Here is a 22,678-nt window from a genome sequence, read left to right on the forward strand (position 1 = left end):
ATTCTTATTGTTTATTTTAATGAAAGTAACCCACTCTCCAAGGTAATTAATGACACCTTGAAGGACTGACATAGCAGATTTTACTGCACAGCATTTGACATAGCACTAGCCTATTCATGGTGCAATGTTCAAGTGGGGGAAAATTAAAAATCACACAGACCTACCCTGTGCAGGACACTGTATGTATTCATACAGCTGATTTTGTACATAATCTAAAATTAGTTCAGACATTTGAACAATGCCTGAAGGTTTTACAGACCAGTTCAAAAACTCTCTTTACATATTACTGAATTAATTTCACTCATTTGAATATGACAGTTTTCTGCACTGTAGTTTGTCTTCTCCTTTGTATGTTTTTGTTATAATTAGTGAGACTAATTAAGATAATTTATTGGCTAAAGATTCTATACAGTCATTAAGGGGATACACAAAGTAAATGTTTGCCCACTCCTCCAGGTTCTATGTTGTCAGTATAAAACTCTCATTAAGCTGAAAACCCAGAAGTATGAAGGAAGGAAATGGTGAGCTCATCAAGACCTTTCTGGGGTCCCTTATGCTCCCACCCCCAGTTTAGCTGCCTATAGAGACTGGACCCTATCAGTCCCCAGTGTTTTTACAAATACTATAGACACATTGCTCAAGGATCTGTGAACAACAGCTGAAGTTACCAGGGAGATGGAGATTAACTTCTCTTTTAACTGAAGGAGACCTTGCTCATTTGCCGGAAAACTTGTGTGAAAAATCTGTCCTTGTCTACTCACAGGCTGGCTGTTTTCGTGGCCAGGGTTGCTGGTCTCTTGCTGAATGAATCCACCCTCTCACTTTTAAGTTCCACACTTAAAGAGAAGTATGACTAGTTTTTAGCTCTGCGTACTTGCTATCATTATCTTTTGCTAGTCGCATGTCAGCAGAATAAAATATTTTGCGATACTAAGGAGGGGAAATATAAAACCACCCAAAAGTGTGTAAAGAAATTAGACTGTCACTTTGGCATGGGACTCTGCATGGATCTGTGAGGTCTTCCTTTCATGTCTGATGATTCCTCAATTCAGTGGCAGTTACAGAGTAAAACTTGAGGAGTTCTCTTTCCTTACCCAAGCTTGGCCCCTAGCAGCTGTCTCCCAGACAGGGAAGGTATACAAGACTTCACTTTCAAGAACATATCTGTACATACAACTAAATTATCTGACTTCCTAACTTTCTTTCAGAAGGGAAAGACAAATAGACTAATATAATAAATTATGCACCAAAGTCACGGAATACTTCCAGCTCTGGTTGTAGTTTAATGTATGCAGCTCATGCTGGCAGGAGTCCAACACTTCCCCTGTAACAGTTTCTGCTGGGTAAGCTCATGCACAGTTGTGCCCTAGAACTACTTATGTTCTTACAAATTATACCAGACATTTCTCATTAGCATTACACCTCAAATCCCATTCCTGAGGTGGACATTATCTGTTACTTCATAAAATTACAATGAAAAGCATAGAAAGAGCAAGTTCAGGATACATTTAAGCAGTGATTCAATGGAGAAAAGCAAAAAATCTCCAAGCCCTCATAATTTACCAAACAGAATTACAGACAGTATCCATTGCTACCAGGTAATTGTTGAAGAAAACTAGAAATAGAGCTGATTATTTTCTTAGATTACTTTGAAATTTTAAATATTAAAAGTATTTTAAGTCCAGTTCATAATACTCATCAGACCCACTCTTTGGTACCCTGAGGTACCAGCATTCACAACCCATGGAGCTACACGAAATGTATATCACACATTTCATTTGACACCAAGACATTCACAAGACATTCATGTTTTCACACATGTTCCTCCGAAAAATGCCCTTTCTTTTGTAGCTTGTTCATGAGGAAGCAGCAAATACAGAAAACTCAAGAAAGAGGAAAACCCAGGCAACAAAAACCAGCTACAAAGACACAAAGCATTTGTAAGCCCTGGGATTCTGCCATGAATGACACCATCACCAGGGCAGTGAGGACACACCTCACAGGAATTTCCTGCACTGGTTTGTTTCATAAAGCCATACTTTTCATGCCCCCTGCAGGACAGACACCTCTGCACTTTGAGAAGCCCCCACCTTCTGCAGAATATCTCCTCTACACTATCTTTTGGATACAAGCCTAAACTCAGAGCAGGACTAAAAAGACAACCATCCTTAAGGCATTAGACATGTTCACACTGGAATTTGTGTGTTTCTCCAGATGACTGGATTCCTACAAAGAATTGTTGCAGGAAGCATTCATTTCCATCAATCATTATTCAGATACCTTGATAGGAGGAAAGTATCTCTATCCTTGGAGATACATTCAAAACTTCATTTACAAGGCTCTGAAGAACCTTATTGAAAAGTGAGGTCAGCCCTGCTCTGAACCTAAAATTTTGTCTGAGTCTGTGAATTACATTTGATTTACTCCAACCCCAAGATTTGCTGTCTTTAATCTTAATGGTTGCAATCTGTTCTAATGATGGTTCACTGAAATTATTGTAATTCATTTGATTATTGTAATTCATATCTAAAAATAAAATCATATTTCCTCGAAATTGGTTAATTGATACAAAGTGAAACAGCCTATCCAATTATCTAAAGAGGTAGCAAGAAAGATATCTCTTAATTTTCCACTCTAAAGAGACCGTACTCTGTGTGTGTATATTTATGTATTTCTATGTATGTATATGCTCCAGTAAGGTGCTACATAAAACCTGTTATAGGACTGGTTCTTTAAAAAATTATCTGAGAGACTATGCCTTTGACTTCATTGTGATTTCTCATCATAATTACCTTCCAGGCAAAAACTATACTGTCAAGCATTAGCAGAAGACTCATGAAGGCAGCAAGGAAGTAACTTAAGAATCAAAAAGTCACTTCTGAGAGAAGACAACAGCCATTGCAGGTTGAGAAGTGAAGCCTGAACTGAAAGTAACAGCTGGAAAAATAAAGAGCTATAATAATACTAAAATAATAAATAAACCAGCTTTTGAAGATTCTTTGTGGTAACTTGGCACTGTGAATTATTAATAACCAAAGCTTTCAAGCTCTGCTAAATTAACTTACATAAGATTGCTCTTCTCATTTAAAAATACTCTGTTTAACAAATTCTTAGGCTAGAGGATAAGAAAATTATTAGATTAGAATATGTCTATCACTGATATAATAGGGGACACTGTCAAATTATTATGTAATGAAATATATGGTTGTTTGGGTAACACACAACTCTTTACTCTTATCACTGCTTCTGAAAATCCTTACTCATTCAATGCCTTATTCATCCAGCTGGCCAGCTTAACTACAGACAACTGACTGTACTAAAAGAAAGAAGTGGCAAGTGATCATGTGGGAAAAAAATATTAGAAAAGGAAAGGTGGGGAGCAAGGGATTTGTGCAAGGGTACATTTGCAAAGTTGGCAAGAACATCAGAAGTTGAAATTACAGGTTTCTTGTGGGAAAATGCAGTAAGTGGGGATTCTGGAGGCTCCTGCCAGAGCAAAAGGATTAAAAGGTAGCAGCTCAACAGCACATGCAGGCAGCTGGTGACCAATGCGACAGCAGGACAGTGTGAAGAGAGTTTGATTCTGCACAGGCTGCCTGGCTCTGCACAGTCCTGGCAGGCGGTAGAGGGGTAAGAAGGCTGAATCACTGGGACAGAACCAAGGAATATGAAATGTCTTCAGGATTCATTTTGGGAAAAGATTAATTAATATCTACCAGAACTAAGATTCATATATCGTTTCTGTTATGACTGCCTAGGGACTACTTTTATGCCCTTAAAGCATCATGCAGTTTTTACACCCTTCATATTGGCAGAAACTATCATTTTTAGAGGCATATAAGGCTCATTTCCTTTGAGGTGACTGCTCTGTGGTAAAGCTCTAAATGTGGTACAACCAGCTCTGAAATAGAAAGACATTAAAATATTATTAGTGTTTGGTCTTTCTCCCCACTCCTGTAAGAATTCTGCTGATGTAGAGAAATTAAAATCAGTAGGAGACCTGAGAACAGGACATAAGGGCTGCAGAATCATATTCTCCCTAAGCTGGCACAAAAATTAACCTTTGGGAAATTGAGTGGACAGTTGCTAAAAAGATACAACTACCCTAGAGCACATAATTTTTATGGCATTAACCTTTTCTTCATAGAGCAATGCCAATATCTAACATGCTGCATACTGCTTCTACAGTGACTAGACAGCATCCAAATTGGATTTAAGCAAATTATTTAGTTTATTAGGCATCCTAATGTCCAGTATTTAATTCCATTAGGAACAATTAAACTTTCAGCTAGCAAAAACAAAAAAAGAAAAGTAATCCTACAGAAATGAGAACAATATCAGATTTGTCCCAGCTGACCTTGGCATTAATTACACAGCCAAAGTCAAGAGTAAGTTTAGAGAAATCCAGGTATGATGTATTATGTACAACTTTAAACAATGCGTATCATCCACACAGGTTTTAATCACACACTCTCCAATCTATATCACAACTTACAATAATATTGCAACTAGCAACTCCAGAAACAAGGATGATGTAAATGGGGATGCAGAGCAGATTTTGTCATATAATCTTCCCCAAAAATAGAAAAAATATTGGATGGAGAAATTTTCATTGATGTTGATACACAGCAATTTAATTCTGAACCAGTAACTGAATCTCACTAGTTTATACAATGACTTGATACTTCTACACAATCTTTTCATTTCAGTTTTAAAGAAAAATATCACCAGTGTGGATATTTTAAAGAACTATAGAGTAATAAAGTTTATAAACTCATTGGGGTAGTTGTGCTACTCAAGTTCTTAGAAAAGACTTCCACTGTTTAAAAATATCCCTAAGCATACTAAAAATATCCCCCAGAGAAAGGAAAGTTCAACTACATGTTCATGTCCTGTAGGTAGGTACACAACTCACTCTGCCCTCCCTTCTAGGAGAGCCAGTAGGAAAGGTAAACCACAGTGCATTCACTGGGTACCTGGAATTTTTTCTCCCCGCATTTCTTATGGTCAGGGCTGAAAAAGTCGTTGCATTACAGAGACGAGCAAAAATCCTGGGAACTTCTTCAGGCTTCGAGACAATTACAGAAAAAAATCATCCATCAATTAGTTTTCATCCGAGTATAGCTGACTTGGATCTTACTGTCCTTGACACCTTCTCTTCTTGCCTTTTTGTGCTTTGACCTGTAAGTAAAACAGGCACTATAAAAAGCGGGGAAACAGTACCTGCCTCTTGTTCTAGGCTACCACAATCAGTCAGTGCCAGCAGGGAAGGACGAACAAAGATGGGAGGTGGCTCTTTCTGCATTGCCTGGGGTGACCAACACAACTCTCACACACGGGACATTTAGGTGCATCTGCTTCTCTATTATACGAGTCTCAAACAACCTGCTAAGGTGCAAATGCATACTAGGGTATTACTGTTACTTACAAGAGCTACGCTCAGAAATTGATTGGGAAGACTACAAATAAAGAACATTTATTGAATTACTGTGCTTTATCCATTTCAAAGCAGTAGAAGCTTTCCAATGCCTGCCTTGTCAGTAGAAGACATTAAAAGGTTTCATTACCACAGTTAGTGCTTTTCATTAGCATCAGCTTGTTCTCTCTCAGTTGCATTGCTCTCGGTGAATGATTAATGTTGAAATCCTCTTCTCTTTGAATGTTTATCATTCTTTTAGATATGGTTGGAAGTTTAATTTTTCAGGGCATTGTCAAATAAAATGTGTTGCTGTTCTTGGAAGTTAAATACTACACAGATAACCAGAGCCTCCCCTGTTTCTAACAGCAGGCTATTCCCTTCTAGTAATGATGGAACAGATCTGTATTTTGGCATATATATTTTTCATTGCAAAGCATTACTAAAATGAATAACAGAAATTAGCAACTGAAAAGAATTGTGAAGGAATTACTTCCAGGAAACATTAATTTCAATCCAAAAGTCCCTTAAAGGAACAACACAGTAAATGTAGGCTAATCAATGTGTGGCAATGAGTTTCACAAAGATCAGAATCTGGGTTGCTAAACTTTGCTATGTTCACAAAAGAAAAGAAGAGTCTATTGGAATGGGAAATTCTCATGCAGTTTCCCTCCATGCTCTTTGACAGACAACTTATACATCAAATTCAACAAGATTTTAAAAGGACCAGTGATTTTTTTTTTTTTTCTTGGAATGAGGTTAGAGGACAGTCAGTCACAAGAGCTGTTTTGTAAGATGATCTCTATAACATCCTGGACAAAGATGTAATGTAATGACAAAAGACTGCCTAAGCAATTCACTTCCTAGTTCAAACTCATGTATTTCCCTAAGCAACTTCTTTGTGCCAGATGCCCTAAGAAATATGCAGGACAGTCAAAAGCATATTTTCCCTGAGTCAAAATGGGCCAAAGTGCAACTTTTAATTGAAGGAACAATTCTAAACCAAAGACACTGAAAGCCACTGAAAGTTATGGAGTAGGGTTTTCAGCTATAGTTTCTTTCTTTATTTATTTCCTATTAAATCTCTGTATAACTTCAATTTCATCCAAAACTGTGTATATTTGATCCTGTCCTGCTATTTTGCATTTATCTATGATATTTAAAGCACTAAACTGTTTTTAAATGGTTTTCTTTTTTACAACATACTTAATAAAACAGCTGAATATATTTCTAAATTACTGGGGGTTTTTTATTACTATTATGGTAGAACTGCTATCATAATCTTTATACTTTCTGTAATTCCTTTCAGGACCCACATTTTTCGTTCAAATGGCTATGCAAAGCTTTAAGACCTAAATCATGGGACAAGATCAACAATATGTAACAGTATTATTAGAAATTATTAGAAATAAATCTGCATAAGACTTCAGATTTGTCCTTCCCTGTTCATGTGCTGTTTCATGCCACATTGAAGAAAAAGAAAAATTTTACTCTAAATACTTACCTAAAGGGGATTAAAAGCCTTGGAATGTATAAATAAATAAATACACAAATAAATGAGTACCCAAAAAATACTTAGTAGCAGCATCAATCATACTTTATTCATCTAAGAGCATACTCCAGTACACAAATCTAGTGCTTCACTTCAGTGCAATATCTTCAAGGTCCATTAAAAAAAAAAAATTCTAGATTGAAAGGAAAAATATATCTTTAGAGTTATAAATTCAAATATAGATCATTTGAGAAGTTGATACTTTGAAGGCTGGCTATTTTGATGGGTGATGTGAAATACTTACTGTTGGCTTTCCAGTATCACCACAAATTCACACAACTAGTTTTGGCCCCCCATGCTAGAGGGCTTACTGGCCAGTTTTTAAGACTGTTGAAAAGTTACTTATACCGGAAACAGAAAAAAAAAAAAAGGAGGAGAAGAAAATGGTAGGATGAGAAAAATTGCACAAGAGAGAGATTATAAATTATGTCCTTCATAGGCAGAAAATAAATCCTTAGAGTCCAAAGGGTAAAGGAGAAACTAAGATTGACCTCCTGCTGTTGAATCAGCTCTAAATATTCTGAGTCATCTTGATTCTCTGCTATAAAAAAGCTCCCAATTCAGTGGAGAGTAAACTCTGCAGAGTGTATATCCAAGGCAGAGAGAAATGTCAGTCAGAGTCTCCTGAGAAGCATGAAAATAAGATATTGCTGTATTGCTACAAAATATATCCCCCCCTAAAAAACCCTAAAAAGGATGAAGCCTATCAGTGTAGTTAGCACAGTTCATAGCTCTCTGCTAAGAATTCAGAAGTTCCTTGCACATTAACATAATTTTCACAAAAATTTAGATATGTGGTTGATGACATATCTGAAGTACACAGAAGTCAATAGTCTCACAGGTACATATATTAAAGCACCTGCCCACCGCCAGAGTTAGTAATAGTCTAATTCCTTCATTCAGAAAAGGTAAGTTTAGGAATTTCTAAAAGTTAATAACAGGTGAAAGAATTATACCTACTCTAGAGATTCCAGTGAGTATATTTATAGGCACAAGTGGAAAACAAAGTGAAAGCCAGAAAAAAACATGTAATATCTAGACTGTTTAAATTACTAAATGACAGCAATATACCTAATTATTCTAGTGTGAGAATTCCTAATTATTCTAGTGTGAGAAAGCCTAAAACTGCAAAAGTGTGAAAGATGAGCAAAAGCTTGCACCTGGTGATACTAAGAAGTTCCAAGTCGAGACTGCTAGGGTAGTTAAGGCTGAGTCCAGCAGGCAGTCAGACTGCCTTGTCCCAGGTATTTCCCTTAGAGAGAGAGAGCTAAGGTTGCCTCACAGCTGCTACCTGGACATCTGTTTTCAGCATACATGTTAAAAAAAATACTTCACTTATCAAAAAATGAGTTAAAACATCTCAGAGAAAACAGAAATAAACCAGGTTTTGCACAACAACATACAAGGTAGGGAAAACTCAGGTTAAAGGAAAATTGAACAATACTTTTGGACAATAATTGGCCTTTGGAATCTAAATATATGGTCTGTCATAACAGCTTCATGAGCTGATACTGCTGGAGAAACTAACTTCTGATATTGCATGGCTTTCAGGAGATAAATCTCAAAATCTAATGCTTACATTAACTTTTGTAATATAAAAGGTACTAGCTAGAAAACAATAAACAAATGCAACAAGGTACCACTACAATTCAATGATACAGAACACGAGTACAGACTGCATAAACGATGCCGTGAACCAGCAGAAGCCCTTAACAGCAACAGAACGTAACAGATGTTTGTGCTGCTCAGGTTCTGTACAGCTCAAATATGCAGATTCAGGTTTGAGCTTGCAAAGTGTTACAGGACTTACAGATTTTTTTCCTCCAGCTTGGATAAGCAGACAAACTTCTAATTCTATCCACTAGGATCAACAGATTAAATGAGGTTAATTTCTTTGAATTGGACTAATGAAAGAATCTGAAACAGAAGACAGAATTCCCAGGTGCACCTTTTCTATCATTTGTGAATTGAACAGGGCAGAAATTTTTGGAAATGTTGTGAGTAGTAGTTTACACGACTATTCAGTAGAGAAAAGCTGACACAGAAAGGTATAAAGCTTAGTATCACAACAAGAATGAAGCACAGAGACCCCGGTTTTCTTATCACTGAAAGTTTTCATATATCTGCTTAGATAATTTCTCTCACAAGGTCAGAAATTAATTAGGAAAAAAATTCACTAAATATTTTTAAAAAGGGCAAGAGAACAGAAACTAGATCTACCTGTTACAACATCATTGCTTAGGTAGAGTTGAGCCCATGCTTGTGAGCAAGCTCTAAGAAGTGCAGAAAACCTAGTTCTGCCTTGTTGCAAGAGAGATACTCTCTTAGTATTCCCCTAACGTAGATCACTCTGATCTCCACCTTTTCTTTTACTCCTAACCTGCAGGCTACTCATGAAAAAGTAATATTTTTCTGAGGAGAGTGAAATAGAACTTGACTAACATGTATGTAACTATTCCCTGCTGTAAATTCCAGCAAGCACATTCTCATCTCCTTCCTGGGCTGAAGTACTTACTGACCATCATACAGCTTTTACTGTGCTGCCCCACACTGTGCTGGCCCTGCTCAGCTCCCAGCTGCGAGTGCCAGGCCAAGCCCTGGCTGAGGGCTAAGCCCCTCTTCACCCACTGCTGGAGAGCTCAGGAGAAAGCGCTACCAGGACATCAGTGGCACAGAGAGCAACAGCATCTCAGACACACTTCCTGAGAAATAAGGTAGGACTTGTCTACAGTCTTGTGTCATATCCTGTACCCATTTACACCTGCTCAAATACTCTGATAGTCAAGCCAACAAAGGCTGGCAGACTTTCAGAAAAGGAGATTTATACTGTGGTCCATGCAAAACAGATACTTGAAATACAGGCTGGCAAAGCTGCACATTAGTGGCCACTTAGTTACTACTGTACCTCTGCAAATAAACAGTTTCTCTGACAGACAGCCCAGTCCTATAAACTGCAGACACATCACATAACTCCAAGAAATCATCACCCAATGAGTTACCACTGCTGCCACTCGCACCTCGTGGCTGCTCTTCCCTGTTAATGGTAGGGAGGACACGTAATGAGACTTTAAAAGGAAGGCTGAGAAAACTCACAGACCTTTTAATCACCCAAATACCTAAACGCAGATGCACAAATTCTGCATACTTGTCCTATCCAGTTGCTCTAAAAAAAGAATTACAGCTGATATAACATTTGGATCACCTTTTGATCCTGGAGAGCAACAATAATAACAAGTGATTGTAGAACGCAATCAGCTACAATATATTTGTTGTTTCCCACCTGTGTAACTTACCAAATGTGGGTGTAGAATTCTTATTCAGATTTCCCAAATTGTGCCAGAAATGGAACAAGGCTAACTGATTCCCCCCCAACATTCAGGAAGAGAAATCATGTTTCCTAATCCCCATCTACAGGTCTAATTGCTCTGTACCCTCTCCCTAATGAATTTCATTCCAAACTTACGTAATAGCATCATGACATCCTCAGAGGTTTGGAACCCCTGATGCCATTAGATTTGATGATACAGAGGCCATGAGTCTTGCTGCTGTCTCAGTGTGACATAGCACAAGCAAGAAAAGCCAGTGGATCTGCAGTGATTTGTGTCACAATGGATCACAAACATCACTTGAAAACAGTGAACATAAATTGCCAAGATACAAAACTTGCCGAAATTATGTGACAGAAATAATGCCAGACAATGAAGCAATTTTCTGTTCACATGGAAATAACTTCCAAAATGTGCTGACAAAAAAACCCAAACACCTTAATTCAAAAGGCAAAGAAGGTTCCATGACTCCATTGAGGATAAGAATTTCTTCAGGAAAGGTCACTTAAGTCTTAATGTTTACACCATAAAAAACTTCTGCTTGACATGCTGCTATATTCTCCCACAATTTATGACATCCCCCACTCTCCATTTATCAGATAACTCTAAATGTATCACAGAAGAATCTATGCATCCCACAGGAACCAAAGCACTGCTTTCCCAGTACCAGTAGGAGGTAAGGAGATAGGTACCAAGATGCAGAGTCTAGGAATTAGATTCACTGGGAAATCCTAAAACTCCTCAAGTGTTACTTCTGAAGTCCAATACTAAGAACCACTGAAATCCCCAGAACAACTGATTGCCTGAAATCCAGGAATAACAATGCCTAATTGCCTCTGCAGTAAGGCCCAAGTGGGCATTCAGTACAGTGCATGAGTCTGTGGCTGAGCAGAATATTGAATGCAAATGCCCCACTCTCACTCAGACTATGAAATGTTCATCTGAAGAGGTTCCACTTTGATCTGCAGTCCACAGAATCCAATGATACCAGTGTGCACATGCAAGGCAGGAAAGACTGCGCTGAAAATACAGCTTAATCTTTTCCCTCAGGCTCCCTCATACCAAGTCAGCTGGCAGCCTGAGAAGAGCCATCAGGATTTTTCATTATAATTAGCATGCACTAAAAGATAAGCAAAATGGTGCTTGAAATTTTTGTGTGAAGCAAATGTTTTGGATGTAGAAATGGCTTAAGAAAAACAGGAACAAAACCTCTGCCAATATAAATAAGCACACCTATCCTAAACTGAGTTACTTGTGTAAAACCTGCCCTGTGGAGAGTTACATTCTCCTTCATAGCAATATTTGATTGGGTTCCACAAGATATGTAACTCTCAAATGTAAAGTGGCTAAAGAATGAAAAGAATTCTAGATTTATAGAGTACTATTATCAAGATTTAATCCTAAAATTATGGGTCCAGCCCAGAGGTACTTCACTTCCCTGTATTCTGGCACTTCAGAACCTCACAATTACTTAAAATGAAATTGCAGGCATAGGGACTCCCTTCATTCCCTCTCGTGAAAGAATAGCATAGGGACAGGAATTTTGTTGACAGCAGTCACAAGCGATTGCCAACTAACAGAGAACAACCTGTAAACATAAACATAAATAATGCATTGATAGTTGCTGAGAGTACTTTATTGAAAAATACACACAAGAACTTTGCAGCATACCTGCTATATTTTCTTACCTCAACTAATACGGAGCATGGCAACATCATGTGGCTTCTCTGAGACTGACACCTGCTGCTTGAAATCATGTTCACCTGTGAAGGAAACACAGGATATTGTGTCCATCTGTGAGAAGATGGCCTTGTTTATAATAATGTGCTAATGGCAAACTAGAAAAGGCCTGCATAAAATGCAGGTTTATACCAAAATAACAAATGGTGAGAATTGCATCAGTGAAGAGGACTGTTCATGTTCACTTCTTTATTCCAGTATGAAAGATCTCCAAGTTAGTTTAGATTTTACTATTTTGTTACATAGATTACAGCCCTTTTTGTTCCAAATAGTAGTATCTACACAAAGATTTGTACTTAAAATTGTACTAATTATATCCCTGCAAAAGTCAACCAAAAAATCCTTTATCTCTTTTTGGCAGAGCTTTTCTAATTCTGTAGACTTCAAAGAAACTTAAGCATGTTATAAACAAGAGGACTTTGCTGAAGAAGCATTAGTTGAAAGCTTAAACGTTTTCAAAATTTAAATTTGAATCTATCAGGCTTCTACAGAAGCATGGGAACTCAAGACTAAAACAAAGTACCAAGCTGTGAAGTTGTGTCTTGCAATAGTTCAGTGGAACTTCAGTTCTTAAGGATCCACAGAATATTTATTCTCAACAGAATATTTATTCTCAACACTGCACCTACAAAAACTTTCCTATTCCCTTGCATGAAAATTAAAATCTGTTGTTAAAATTAAAACAAAAAAAAGCAATAACTGCCGAAAAGAAAAACCTGCACTACTAATCTCTGCTATAGGAAAAAACAGAGCAGAAAACAAAGTACTGTGGATGTAATGATACTAGGAAACAGCCCATGACTGATACAGTAAATTGACTAAAATCTCTAGAGAAGTTAGAATCTTCAAGAATTAGAAAACTTCTAAATGCTGGGTAGTCCCTCTAGATTGCTCTCTTCTTCCTTAAAAACACCCCACATAACCAATATAACCACTATTTCTCTGATTATTTGATTTTTAAAACTCTACTTTAAAAGCTTCCCTCTAGGCTCTTCCTAAAAGATACTGAAATAGTCCATTAGCTGTCTTCTGTTTTTGTCAGCTGTTCCCCTCACTGTTATTCATTTATGTCTCACCATTCACCCATTTTTTATGTTCTCTCCTTCTGGTTTCCCTGTGTTCTCCCTCCAGTTTCTCTTTACCCTTTCCCTCATTCAGTTTCTTGCACGTAGCACATCTTTCAACATCTTGCATCTCCTTCTCTCTGCCTTCCAGGGCCTCTCATTTTTTATTCCCTTTCTTTCTCTGATATTTTAGTAAACTGCAGCTGACTCTTTCTCCCTCTCGTGCCCTGCCTGTGCATGTGCATATTTCACACAGGGCCTGGGGCTCAGCAGTCCAGGAGTCAGCACACTAAAGAGAAGAGAAAGCAGATGCTTCCAAGCAATATCAGAAAAACAAACTCTGCTCTGTGTGTACAGCCTGGCTCCCAGCAATGCACTGATCATCTCTGATGCTCTGCTCCCCTCGTGAAGGTGACTGAGGGACCCTAATACTGTGCCTCCCTCCCCTCACGAGAGAGTCAGTAGCAATGTGAAGCAGAGCGATTGCTCAATTCTGTGAGACTTACACATGCACCAGCTGGGTCTCCCTTGGAGCTGGGAGAATTTTAGCTGTGACCCTGTCACTCTGGGCATTTTTAGCCCTGTCTTTGGTGCTCTAAAACACAGCAGCAGTTATCTGCATTCAGTTTGTGTTTATCCAAAGCAATGAACAAAAAAGTGCTTTATAAGCAAGCAAATATGGCATATGTTCTTGGAATTTCTCTCAGGAGGCTGAACTTATTTATCATGCAAATAGAAAATGGTGCTCTACTGTTGATCAATTTACTTTTATGAATCCAGGGCCAAACTCTGCTGTTCATATTCCTTTCAAATCTCTCTCAGGCAAGAGTCCCAGAGACTCCTTGACACTCCATTATACAGTTACATAATATAGCCATTAATATTGCATATGGAGATGTGCATGCACAGCTACTGCACGTTGGGACTATAGACTCAGTCCATTAAAGAGACACCAACATAGCACTTATTTATTATTTATTGAGTGCTAACAATACATTGAAGAAAAGGAAACAAGCTGTGAGCATTAAGGACCAATATGTGGCTGCTTTTCAGCTGTTACCTCAAGAATAAAAAGGGCCTAAGATTCCTCTTCTCCAGAATAGCATCAAAGGAGCAACATGCTCTTGATAATGTTGTGTAAGTACTGCAGATGTGTGTTGGCCAGTGTCAAAAGCTCTCAGTGCACTCAAATGGAGATGAACTCTAGAGCCTGAGATGTATCCCAAAGTTTTTTTTCCATAGCATGGAGATAAGCACTGGTCAGAGCCTGGAATACTCTTTACACACACAATACATGAAATTGCCTCTCCAGAGGTTGCTGCTATGAGTTTGGAGAAAGATGAGTGAGCCTGAATGAGACATCAAGAAGCCATCTGTGAGAGCACGGCTGAAATGCTACAAGCATCCCTATAAATACCTCTTGGTAAAGAACTAGTTCTGTTTTAATGATATAAAGTCTTTTTATGTAACTAGTTACTAGGCAGCCTATGAAACAGTTTCTCTGGCAGTACCCCACTGTATGCATTAGGCAGCCTGTCTCCCTTGAGCTGCTGTTCTGGGGGCATGCCTAACAACAACCTACAGGATCCCGTTCCAGACAAGCCTACCCTGCCACATATCATCACCAATCTGTCTCACTGCCAGACTAGGGTGTCATCTTCACAGCTGTGCTGGTTTGGGAAGAGACAGCAAGCACACACCTCCAGGAGGAGCTCTGGACAAGAGCATTTGGCTGAGCGGCAGCAGCTCCGAACGACGGCAGCATGAGAGCCAAAGGTGAACTTCACACTTGGCGGCTGTAGGCTGAATATCCTCACTTAGCACAGTGGATGCTAACCTGCTCTCAGATCCCGTTTGGATCAAAACTCACTCCATTTATACCTCCCCTCAACATGAGACAATTGCATTCATGTTTCTAGGGCAGGGTTTTCACAGAACCATAGAATCATTAAGGTTGGAAGAGACCTTTAAGAACATTAAGTCCAACCATCAGCCCAGCACTACGACTGTAACCCCTACCACCAACTCTCAGCTCCTGTAAAAGGGGTAGGAATTGGGCACCACAACCATGGCCATAACAGCAGAATGTTTTTACAAAAAAGTAGTCACTGCTCTGCATAGGGCCTAGAAATGTATTCTATGGGCAATTTCTAGGCATATCTACTGACTCATGTACTTCAGATGCACAAGTAGACCTCCTCTCAAGATGTGACATCAGCAGTGAGTTCTGGGAAACTTTAAACAACTTTCAATGTAAAAAGAGGCCTAGATTTTAATCATTTCCAATTTACTCAGAAACAGAAGAGGAAGTACTTGTGCTCATAGCTTGAATATGACTTCGAGGGATTTATTTAATACTGCATTTCTGTCACAGCCAGAAAAATTAACTCAAATATCCTTAGTTCTGAAATGGAGCTCCTGATTCTCACTATTTTGCTACTTCTATTATCCACAGTTGTCATCTGTATGTCTGTCTTCTGGCATTTTTGGTGAAAGGCAGTGCACTATACAAGTTCCAAGCAGATCTAAGATGCTACTGCATCATTACTAGCTGTCTGTTTCATTACAGGTTTCCCTGTAACTTAGGATTTATCTAGAAATACAAATGGCATATTCTGTTTCACTTGTCTCTGTCCATTTATGGGTGAAGTTCACCTATACCAAGGAAAAATTACTTACCAATAAATCAGGAGATGAAATATATGCTCTAAACTTAAAAAGAAAAAAATCTACAAATTCAAATAAAGCTCACTAGAACTATCAGTAGCACTCATGCGCCCCAGTGCAGTAAAAATGTAGTGGCTTGTGAGAAGGTAAACAGAGAATGTGTCTGGGGAACATGAAATTAGTCAAGGAAAAAGGAAATAAGGTCACTGTGCTGTGAAGAAAATCTTCACGGTAAGAAACCATTTTTATGTGCCAAATCTGTACAGTCTTCATAGAGGTAATGGAGGATAGAGAAGATTATGACATTTTAATGAAGAGAGAGGAAGAAAAACAAAGAATGATGATACTTTCCTCTGAGTAACTGACATTTCTATCTCCCATTTGTATCATATCTATGTATTTATCATCAATATCTATTTGTAAGGAGGGCGAATGCGCTGCATGAATATAAAGCAGGAGAGCTTAGAGTATGTGGGCTAAAGAGTATTTATACAAACTTTGATTAATTTTCTAAGGTGAACCAGCTGAGTAATTCCTGGAAGGTCCAGATTTCCTGCCCAGGTTAATAACCAACACATCGAAACACACAAATTGTTCTGGGCATGGCAGGAGCTGCCTGGGGAAGACTTTGGGACAGTCCAAAATTCCCACCGAGATAGTTCCTGTCCTAATTAGTCAAACAGCTGTGAAGGTGGCAAAGAATTCATTCAACCACTTTGTCTCATGTTAGTCCATTGTTTAAATTGTCCATGATTTTGTCTCTGCAGGTGGCCGGAGTGAGAGTTGCTGCAGCACCCAGTAGTGGTAGATTGGTGAGCACAAAGGCACAGGCCTGATACCCAGCTACACAAGAACTGTAGTTGCTGTGCAAAGTTGAGGAGTTTCAGACTTACTACTTACATTTCATGGCTCTCATTCCTGCTGAATGTCATTGGGGTGAGGAAAAAATGTAAAGTTAATTTTTATAGCAATTGATACTCTACTTATGAAAACTGCTGTAAGTGAAGATCTTCCTTTTGATTTTTATCTGTGTTCCAGCTACCTCTCAGTTCCAGGTATATGCACAGAGACAGGTGCTTTTTCAAACACTACTCAGGCTTTCACAGATAAAAAAGTGTCCATTCTTACATCAGAAAGAATACTTACATGATCTAAAGCTGACAAAAATCATCAGAGAAAAATAGTGCAATAACCTGAACCATATTCATGGTGGAAATACTGAAATGTATATTCAGAACAATCTTTGGAGGAACAGAGTTCATCAAGTTATTCCATATATTCACACTATTATTCCTCTTTCTCCAAGAGGATTTATCTTACATTTTAAGGTTGGCGCTGCAGTAACTAAAAGTCTCTTTTCTCTGACATACATATTAGTTTTGATTCCAGGGTGTAAGGACAGAGGACAGACAGAGCAGTGGGAAGCTAACTCTGTGAACAGCAAAGGCATTCTTTGAATAACTGACAGAACAGAGATGAGTCTGGTATGTAATGTAACCTGAATATCAAACCAAACTACAGAATATCAAAGAACTTGTCTGCAGATAGGGCTGATAAAACAGAGAATTTCGTACACGAATGTCTATACCTTTTTCGTGTAAAATGCTAGGGAGTTTGTTCTCAGCCAAATATGTGATGTTTCCAAATTGCTTTTCTCTTACAAAAAAATACTGTAAAATGGAAACATAGGAATGATTATCCTTTCAGGCTTTAGATCTGCCAGAGAAATACATGAGGGGCATTTCTCTCCAACACAAGAGAGAGCTTATCTCTATATACATAACAGGAAAAAGGAACAGAAGAAACACAGCACACACTGATGGTAAAGATGCTGGGGGAGAGCTACTATTTAAGATAACTTGGATGCAGATCATACAGATAAAGACAGCATTTAGCGTATTTTCAAAAGCAAAGTGTGAAACCAATGACATATAAAACCTGCAGGAATAGGTTGCTATAAGCTGAGAGACACATGAGAGAAGAACAGTTGCAAATCACCCTGATTAGAGCAGGGAACGGCACACTTGGCTGCTTTTGCTACCTGAAAATTCATGAGTGCCACTAACTGGTGAACTTTAGTAATGAACTCAGATGCTCTTTCCCTCTGAAGCCCAGGGCATTTACTCTCTTTACCACTTCCTTGAAATAACCTTCCACCTCACAAGTGTATTAATCCACAGGCAACAAGGTCCCTGTAACATCTGCCAGGCTGTCAGTGATTGCCAACAGACAGCAACATCTGTGTCAAGAGTAAATGAAATATGGGGGAAAACGTCACCAGCAGACTGGAAGCAGTGCAATATATACCAACACAGTATTTTCCCCAGTGACTTCCACGTATGTCACACAAATGTTTTGTTTCTTCATTCCTTGCTGACCTTCTGATGGGTGTATCATTTGTGATGATATTGAGAGCTAAATTGTGCTCTCCTGTCTTGAAATTAAATAAAATTAATTTTTAAAAAACTGTAAAACAGTTAGAACAGCATAGAGTGACAATCTTATTACCATGAAAGATGAAAGCTAAGAATTAGAGAAACTATATCCCTCTCTTTCTTAGATTACTCATTATCTGAGGATTAACATTAGAAGGACCTGGAAGCCTGTCAAACACCAAATCAAAAGCTCCCACAGGAGTTCAGACAGTAAAAAGTGTTATCAGCAAGAAGAGGATTCTTGGGATTACGTTTGTAGCAATAGGATTAAGTTTTGCCCAACAAGCTGCAGTATCAGAAACAGCAAGGTCATTTTTCTGCTAAGAAGATGAGGGAAGAATGCACTTGTTTTGCAAGCAGGCAAATTAATGTGGGATTAACCAATGAAAGAGTTCCATAAAATTACTCCAGTTGTGAAATCAAGGCGAATCTTAATCCTATAGTTTTGTACTTTAAAAGGAGCCCACTGGAGTGAAAGAGCAAAATTCTGGTGCTGACGTAAAATTCTATCTACCATGGATGTGACAGCAACTCTCTACCATAATAACAGGAAGCCCTTGCCACTCAGAAGGCATCTACACAGACACCCTCCCACACAGGCAGCTGACTGTGGGAATCTCTGCAGAAATTCACTAGAATAGTTAGTGCAGTGTAACTGTCTGGAATAATATAGATCTTGGAATGGTTTTTCGTCTTCATTTTGCTCTCTGATTTAGAATCAAAATATTCAAATATGTGGAAAGTTATGTCTTAGTCTGCAGCTTGCTCTCCAGTCAGGAGAGGATTTACAAGGCAAGGCCAAATCAGCTGCAGTTCTCTGTGTACTACCAGTGGCCAGGGAGGTATGAATGACACCAGCCATGCAATGGGGTAGCAATATTGCACTTGTTTTTAACCCAATGGAACCAAGTCTTCAATCCTAAAAGCTCTGAACAAATAATTCACAAATAAAACATGCAAATTTAAAGGGATTTGTTTAAATTACACACTGGTGACACTAGAATTACTGCTGCCAAGAGTTCCTCACAGGAATGGCTGGAGTGCTGTGGAGGCAATGAGTGAGTCAAGCTTGATTGATGTATCCATGGTTGTACCTACATAGGATAAGCATCTTTTGTCCCACAGTTCATTGCCTCACTCAATGCTCAGTTGAGTGTTTAGAGTCACTGAAGTACTTTCTGGCCAGACACACTTTCTCTGTTCTTTCCAGTTTGGGTATTCCTTATCTCAGCTCTGGGAGTGATCAGTCACAGCCACAGTCCAGCAGTGGATGTGGAGCTGGCCCACTGTGAGTAATGGGCATTGACCTGTCATCATCTGGAATCAGATATCAGACAGCTGCTGATAAAAATTATCTAGTTGATTAATGTACTTTTTCTGTGTCTTATTAACAGTATTATTAGAACAAAACTATAGCAGAGTGAGGCCACACTGTGGTTTCCTTAAATTTATTCAGTATTGACATTTCTGTTCTGATTTTTAAAATACTTTTAATTGCCAAATATTTAAATTTTGAGTAATGTTGATTAGTTATGAGTAGACATAAACATCGCACAATATTTTTTTTTGCAAGGATCAATTCCACCTTGTATTAATTAAAAGTTAGCTCACATGTCAGCCTGTGAAATTTACTATTTCTAAATATTTTTTGCAGAAATAGTTAATTGCACTAGTGTTCACCAGAAGTGCAAAGAATAAGCATAGAGTATATCATATATATATAAAAACTAATTTGTATTTAAGAATAGCTGCATTTCAAGTTGTCTTGAACAGCCAATCTGCAGAATTTCTGATGGTTTTTGGGGAGCTGGGCTGAATACACTGTAATGGTTTTCTTCCCAGCCTTTAGCTGCTGCTTTTCTTTCAACTGTATTCTAAAATACATTAAGTACTTTCCTCATGTGACTATCTAAGCAAATTCTGTATTGCCAAAAAGATGTGATACAACTACAGATGGGAGCAGGAATCATTCTCCTTTTTCAGGATCAAAGTGGTGCACAATGTCAGCAGTAGGAGAGTCTCTATGACACTGCTGCATAATAATTTATCAATTATTTCCCATTTAGAAAAATTTGATGGAGGCTGGCATGTATAAATCTCTATATGTTCTTCAGATTCCGCTTTTTTCTTCTATTTCCTTCAGGCCAAATAGACTTAGACTCAGCTAATCTAAGACTAAAACCTGGCATTATTTCTGCTGAAATAAAATTCACTGACAGTTCTCAGCTTCTGCATAAGACCTAATTTGTGCATATTAATGTGTGAAAAAAGTCACAATTAAACTTCAAAGAACTCAGTCATGATAATCATCTTTATACTTTGTTAAAACTTCCTCCTAATCTCTGTTCACTAAAAAAAAAAAAAAAAGAAAACCGCCAAGTCACAGTAAATAATTTACGCAAAAAAAAGAAAGAAAAGAAAGAATGCAATTTTTTTTCATCAAGGTGGTTTAAGTATAGACCTGTAAGTGAAGGTATATGAGTTGGTGAGCTTTGTTCTGGGCCTGCCTGAATACCAAAACACTGCCTGCACTGGCCACCACATATGCTGAATCATTCAGATCCCTCAAATAAATTTACAGATTTCAAACTAAAAGTGAAAGAGGGCCTCTTTGTAGTCTTTACATCTTTTGCTGACAAATTATGTACTTTATGTGCAACTGGAATACGTCACTAAGGGTGGGTGGGAACTGCAGGATTTTCTATCTACTATCTAAAAGCATTTTCACAGGAGTATATAGCCATACTATAACTTTAGGCCAAGTAAACAGAAAATATAACCTCAATATGTGTTTGTGCTTTGGATCTAAGCATGAAAGACTCATTGTCTAAATATGTCATTGCAGCCAGTGATTCAGAAGTAGAATACTTCCATCTGGCAACAGATGATCAAGATGGATCTTATTTGCAGGAGAGTCTTCTGCTAGAAGAACTAGTCTTCACAATCTGCATAATCAGATAAGCAGGGTCTTTCTAGTATTATTGCCATGAGAAATCGCACCAGAACTTTATCTCACAAGTTCAATCAACTTTGTATACACCTACAACCCTGCTTAATTAAACATCCTTCTATGTATCACAGCCACTTCTGCATTTCACTGCTAATTTTCTCATTGATAACATGTATTTTATATATGTAACAGCTGTACAGTTTTCCTAACATGTTAGTCGGTGCTATCTATCATTCAATATGCTGTGACGAGCTTAGCAGCAGCTGCCCTTATTGACCGAGGGATGCTTGCAGCTTCCTACTAGCATTTGCCAAGGATTTGCAAAGCCATCACCTCAGACTGAACCTACTGCATTGTTTCACACGTTTTCAGTCACTCATTCACAAGAGACAGTGTCTGTGGGAGCGACAGATGGCTGCTAACCAAGTTGGTCTATCCTACTTCCTCCCTCACCATACCAGGTATGTGGTACCTGTCACTGACTTTCTTCTCTAAAGGTTTGTGGAAGAATATTCCAAAGCTCAACACACCCAAGTAAATTCAGTATTTACTCCTTACAAAAATCCAACAGATTCTGTTTCATGGTAACTAGGGGAAAAAAAAAAAAAGGTTACTTTCACTAAATTACTTGTTCTTTGGGAGTCATTCACTCAGCTCCAAAGAAAAGGGCTTAAACATCAGTTCTACTGGAAAGTTATGAGTCATCAGATAAGAGAAATCAGCTCTCCCATTTTTATGTGATATGGTAAACAAGAAAAGCACTGCAGAATTAATTCAGTGCTTGCTTTGGTCACAGAATCTGAAGTGGCTGTTGCCATGGGTACATAGAATCAAGTATTTAAAGGGGACTTGAGGACATGAAGGAGGAGAAATGACAACACATCATGGAAGATTCAAGAACGGTAGATGGCTGAAGAAAATGATTATCTGAAACACAGAGACACAGAAAAGAAAAGTAGCCATTCATGTGATGAATACAAGGTAAGAAGAAAGACACCTAATTGTACTATCAAGATGGAGAAATAAAAAGCAGGCACACCAAGAGGGAAAGAAGAGCAGCTGGGTCCATAAGAAGAGAAAGGGGCAAGGAAAATAAGCAGGATCATGAGGACAATGAATTGCATTATACAGAAAATCATAACAGAGATGAGAAATGGACAAAAATAAGGGATAAAGCATCATGGCATCCCGCAGTGGTAGGGAGGAGAAGAGAGATCCAGCAGGCAGGAATTGTGCAGCAAGATTGATTTATTTAATTATTTTACAAACTCTTTTATAGACTTTTTTCTTCATAGTCTAATTGGTCAAAGGATCAGCCACCCCTTGGGGTGATTGGCTAAAATCCTAAAACATCCATTGTCAAAATATTTTTCTACCGTACTATAAACAAAGCTTTGTGAGGTCGCAGGTGTTCATAGTTTATAGAACTCTACTAATATCTTTCGTGAGAGAGAAAAATATCTCACCGGGCTGGAAAGAAGCAAGAAAAATTCTTGCTAGCAGCATATTTGTATCCACAATAAAGAAA

At 38.3% G+C, this 22,678-nt stretch overlaps 1 protein-coding gene across 1 annotated transcript in view; it reads right to left on the minus strand.

Annotated features, from left to right (window-relative positions):
* The window catches only part of PLPPR5 (phospholipid phosphatase related 5), a 120,792-nt gene that overhangs the window by 49,905 nt on the left and 48,209 nt on the right, over positions 1-22,678 (minus strand). The window contains exon 3 of the mRNA XM_039555890.1: positions 11,983-12,057. Within this exon, the coding sequence (XP_039411824.1) occupies positions 11,983-12,057 (75 nt within the window). The remainder of the gene's footprint in view (positions 1-11,982; positions 12,058-22,678) is intronic.

The sequence above is a fragment of the Corvus cornix genome, chromosome 8 (genome assembly GCF_000738735.6).
Source record: "Corvus cornix cornix isolate S_Up_H32 chromosome 8, ASM73873v5, whole genome shotgun sequence".
In the NCBI taxonomy this organism is placed as follows: Eukaryota; Metazoa; Chordata; class Aves; order Passeriformes; family Corvidae; genus Corvus; species Corvus cornix.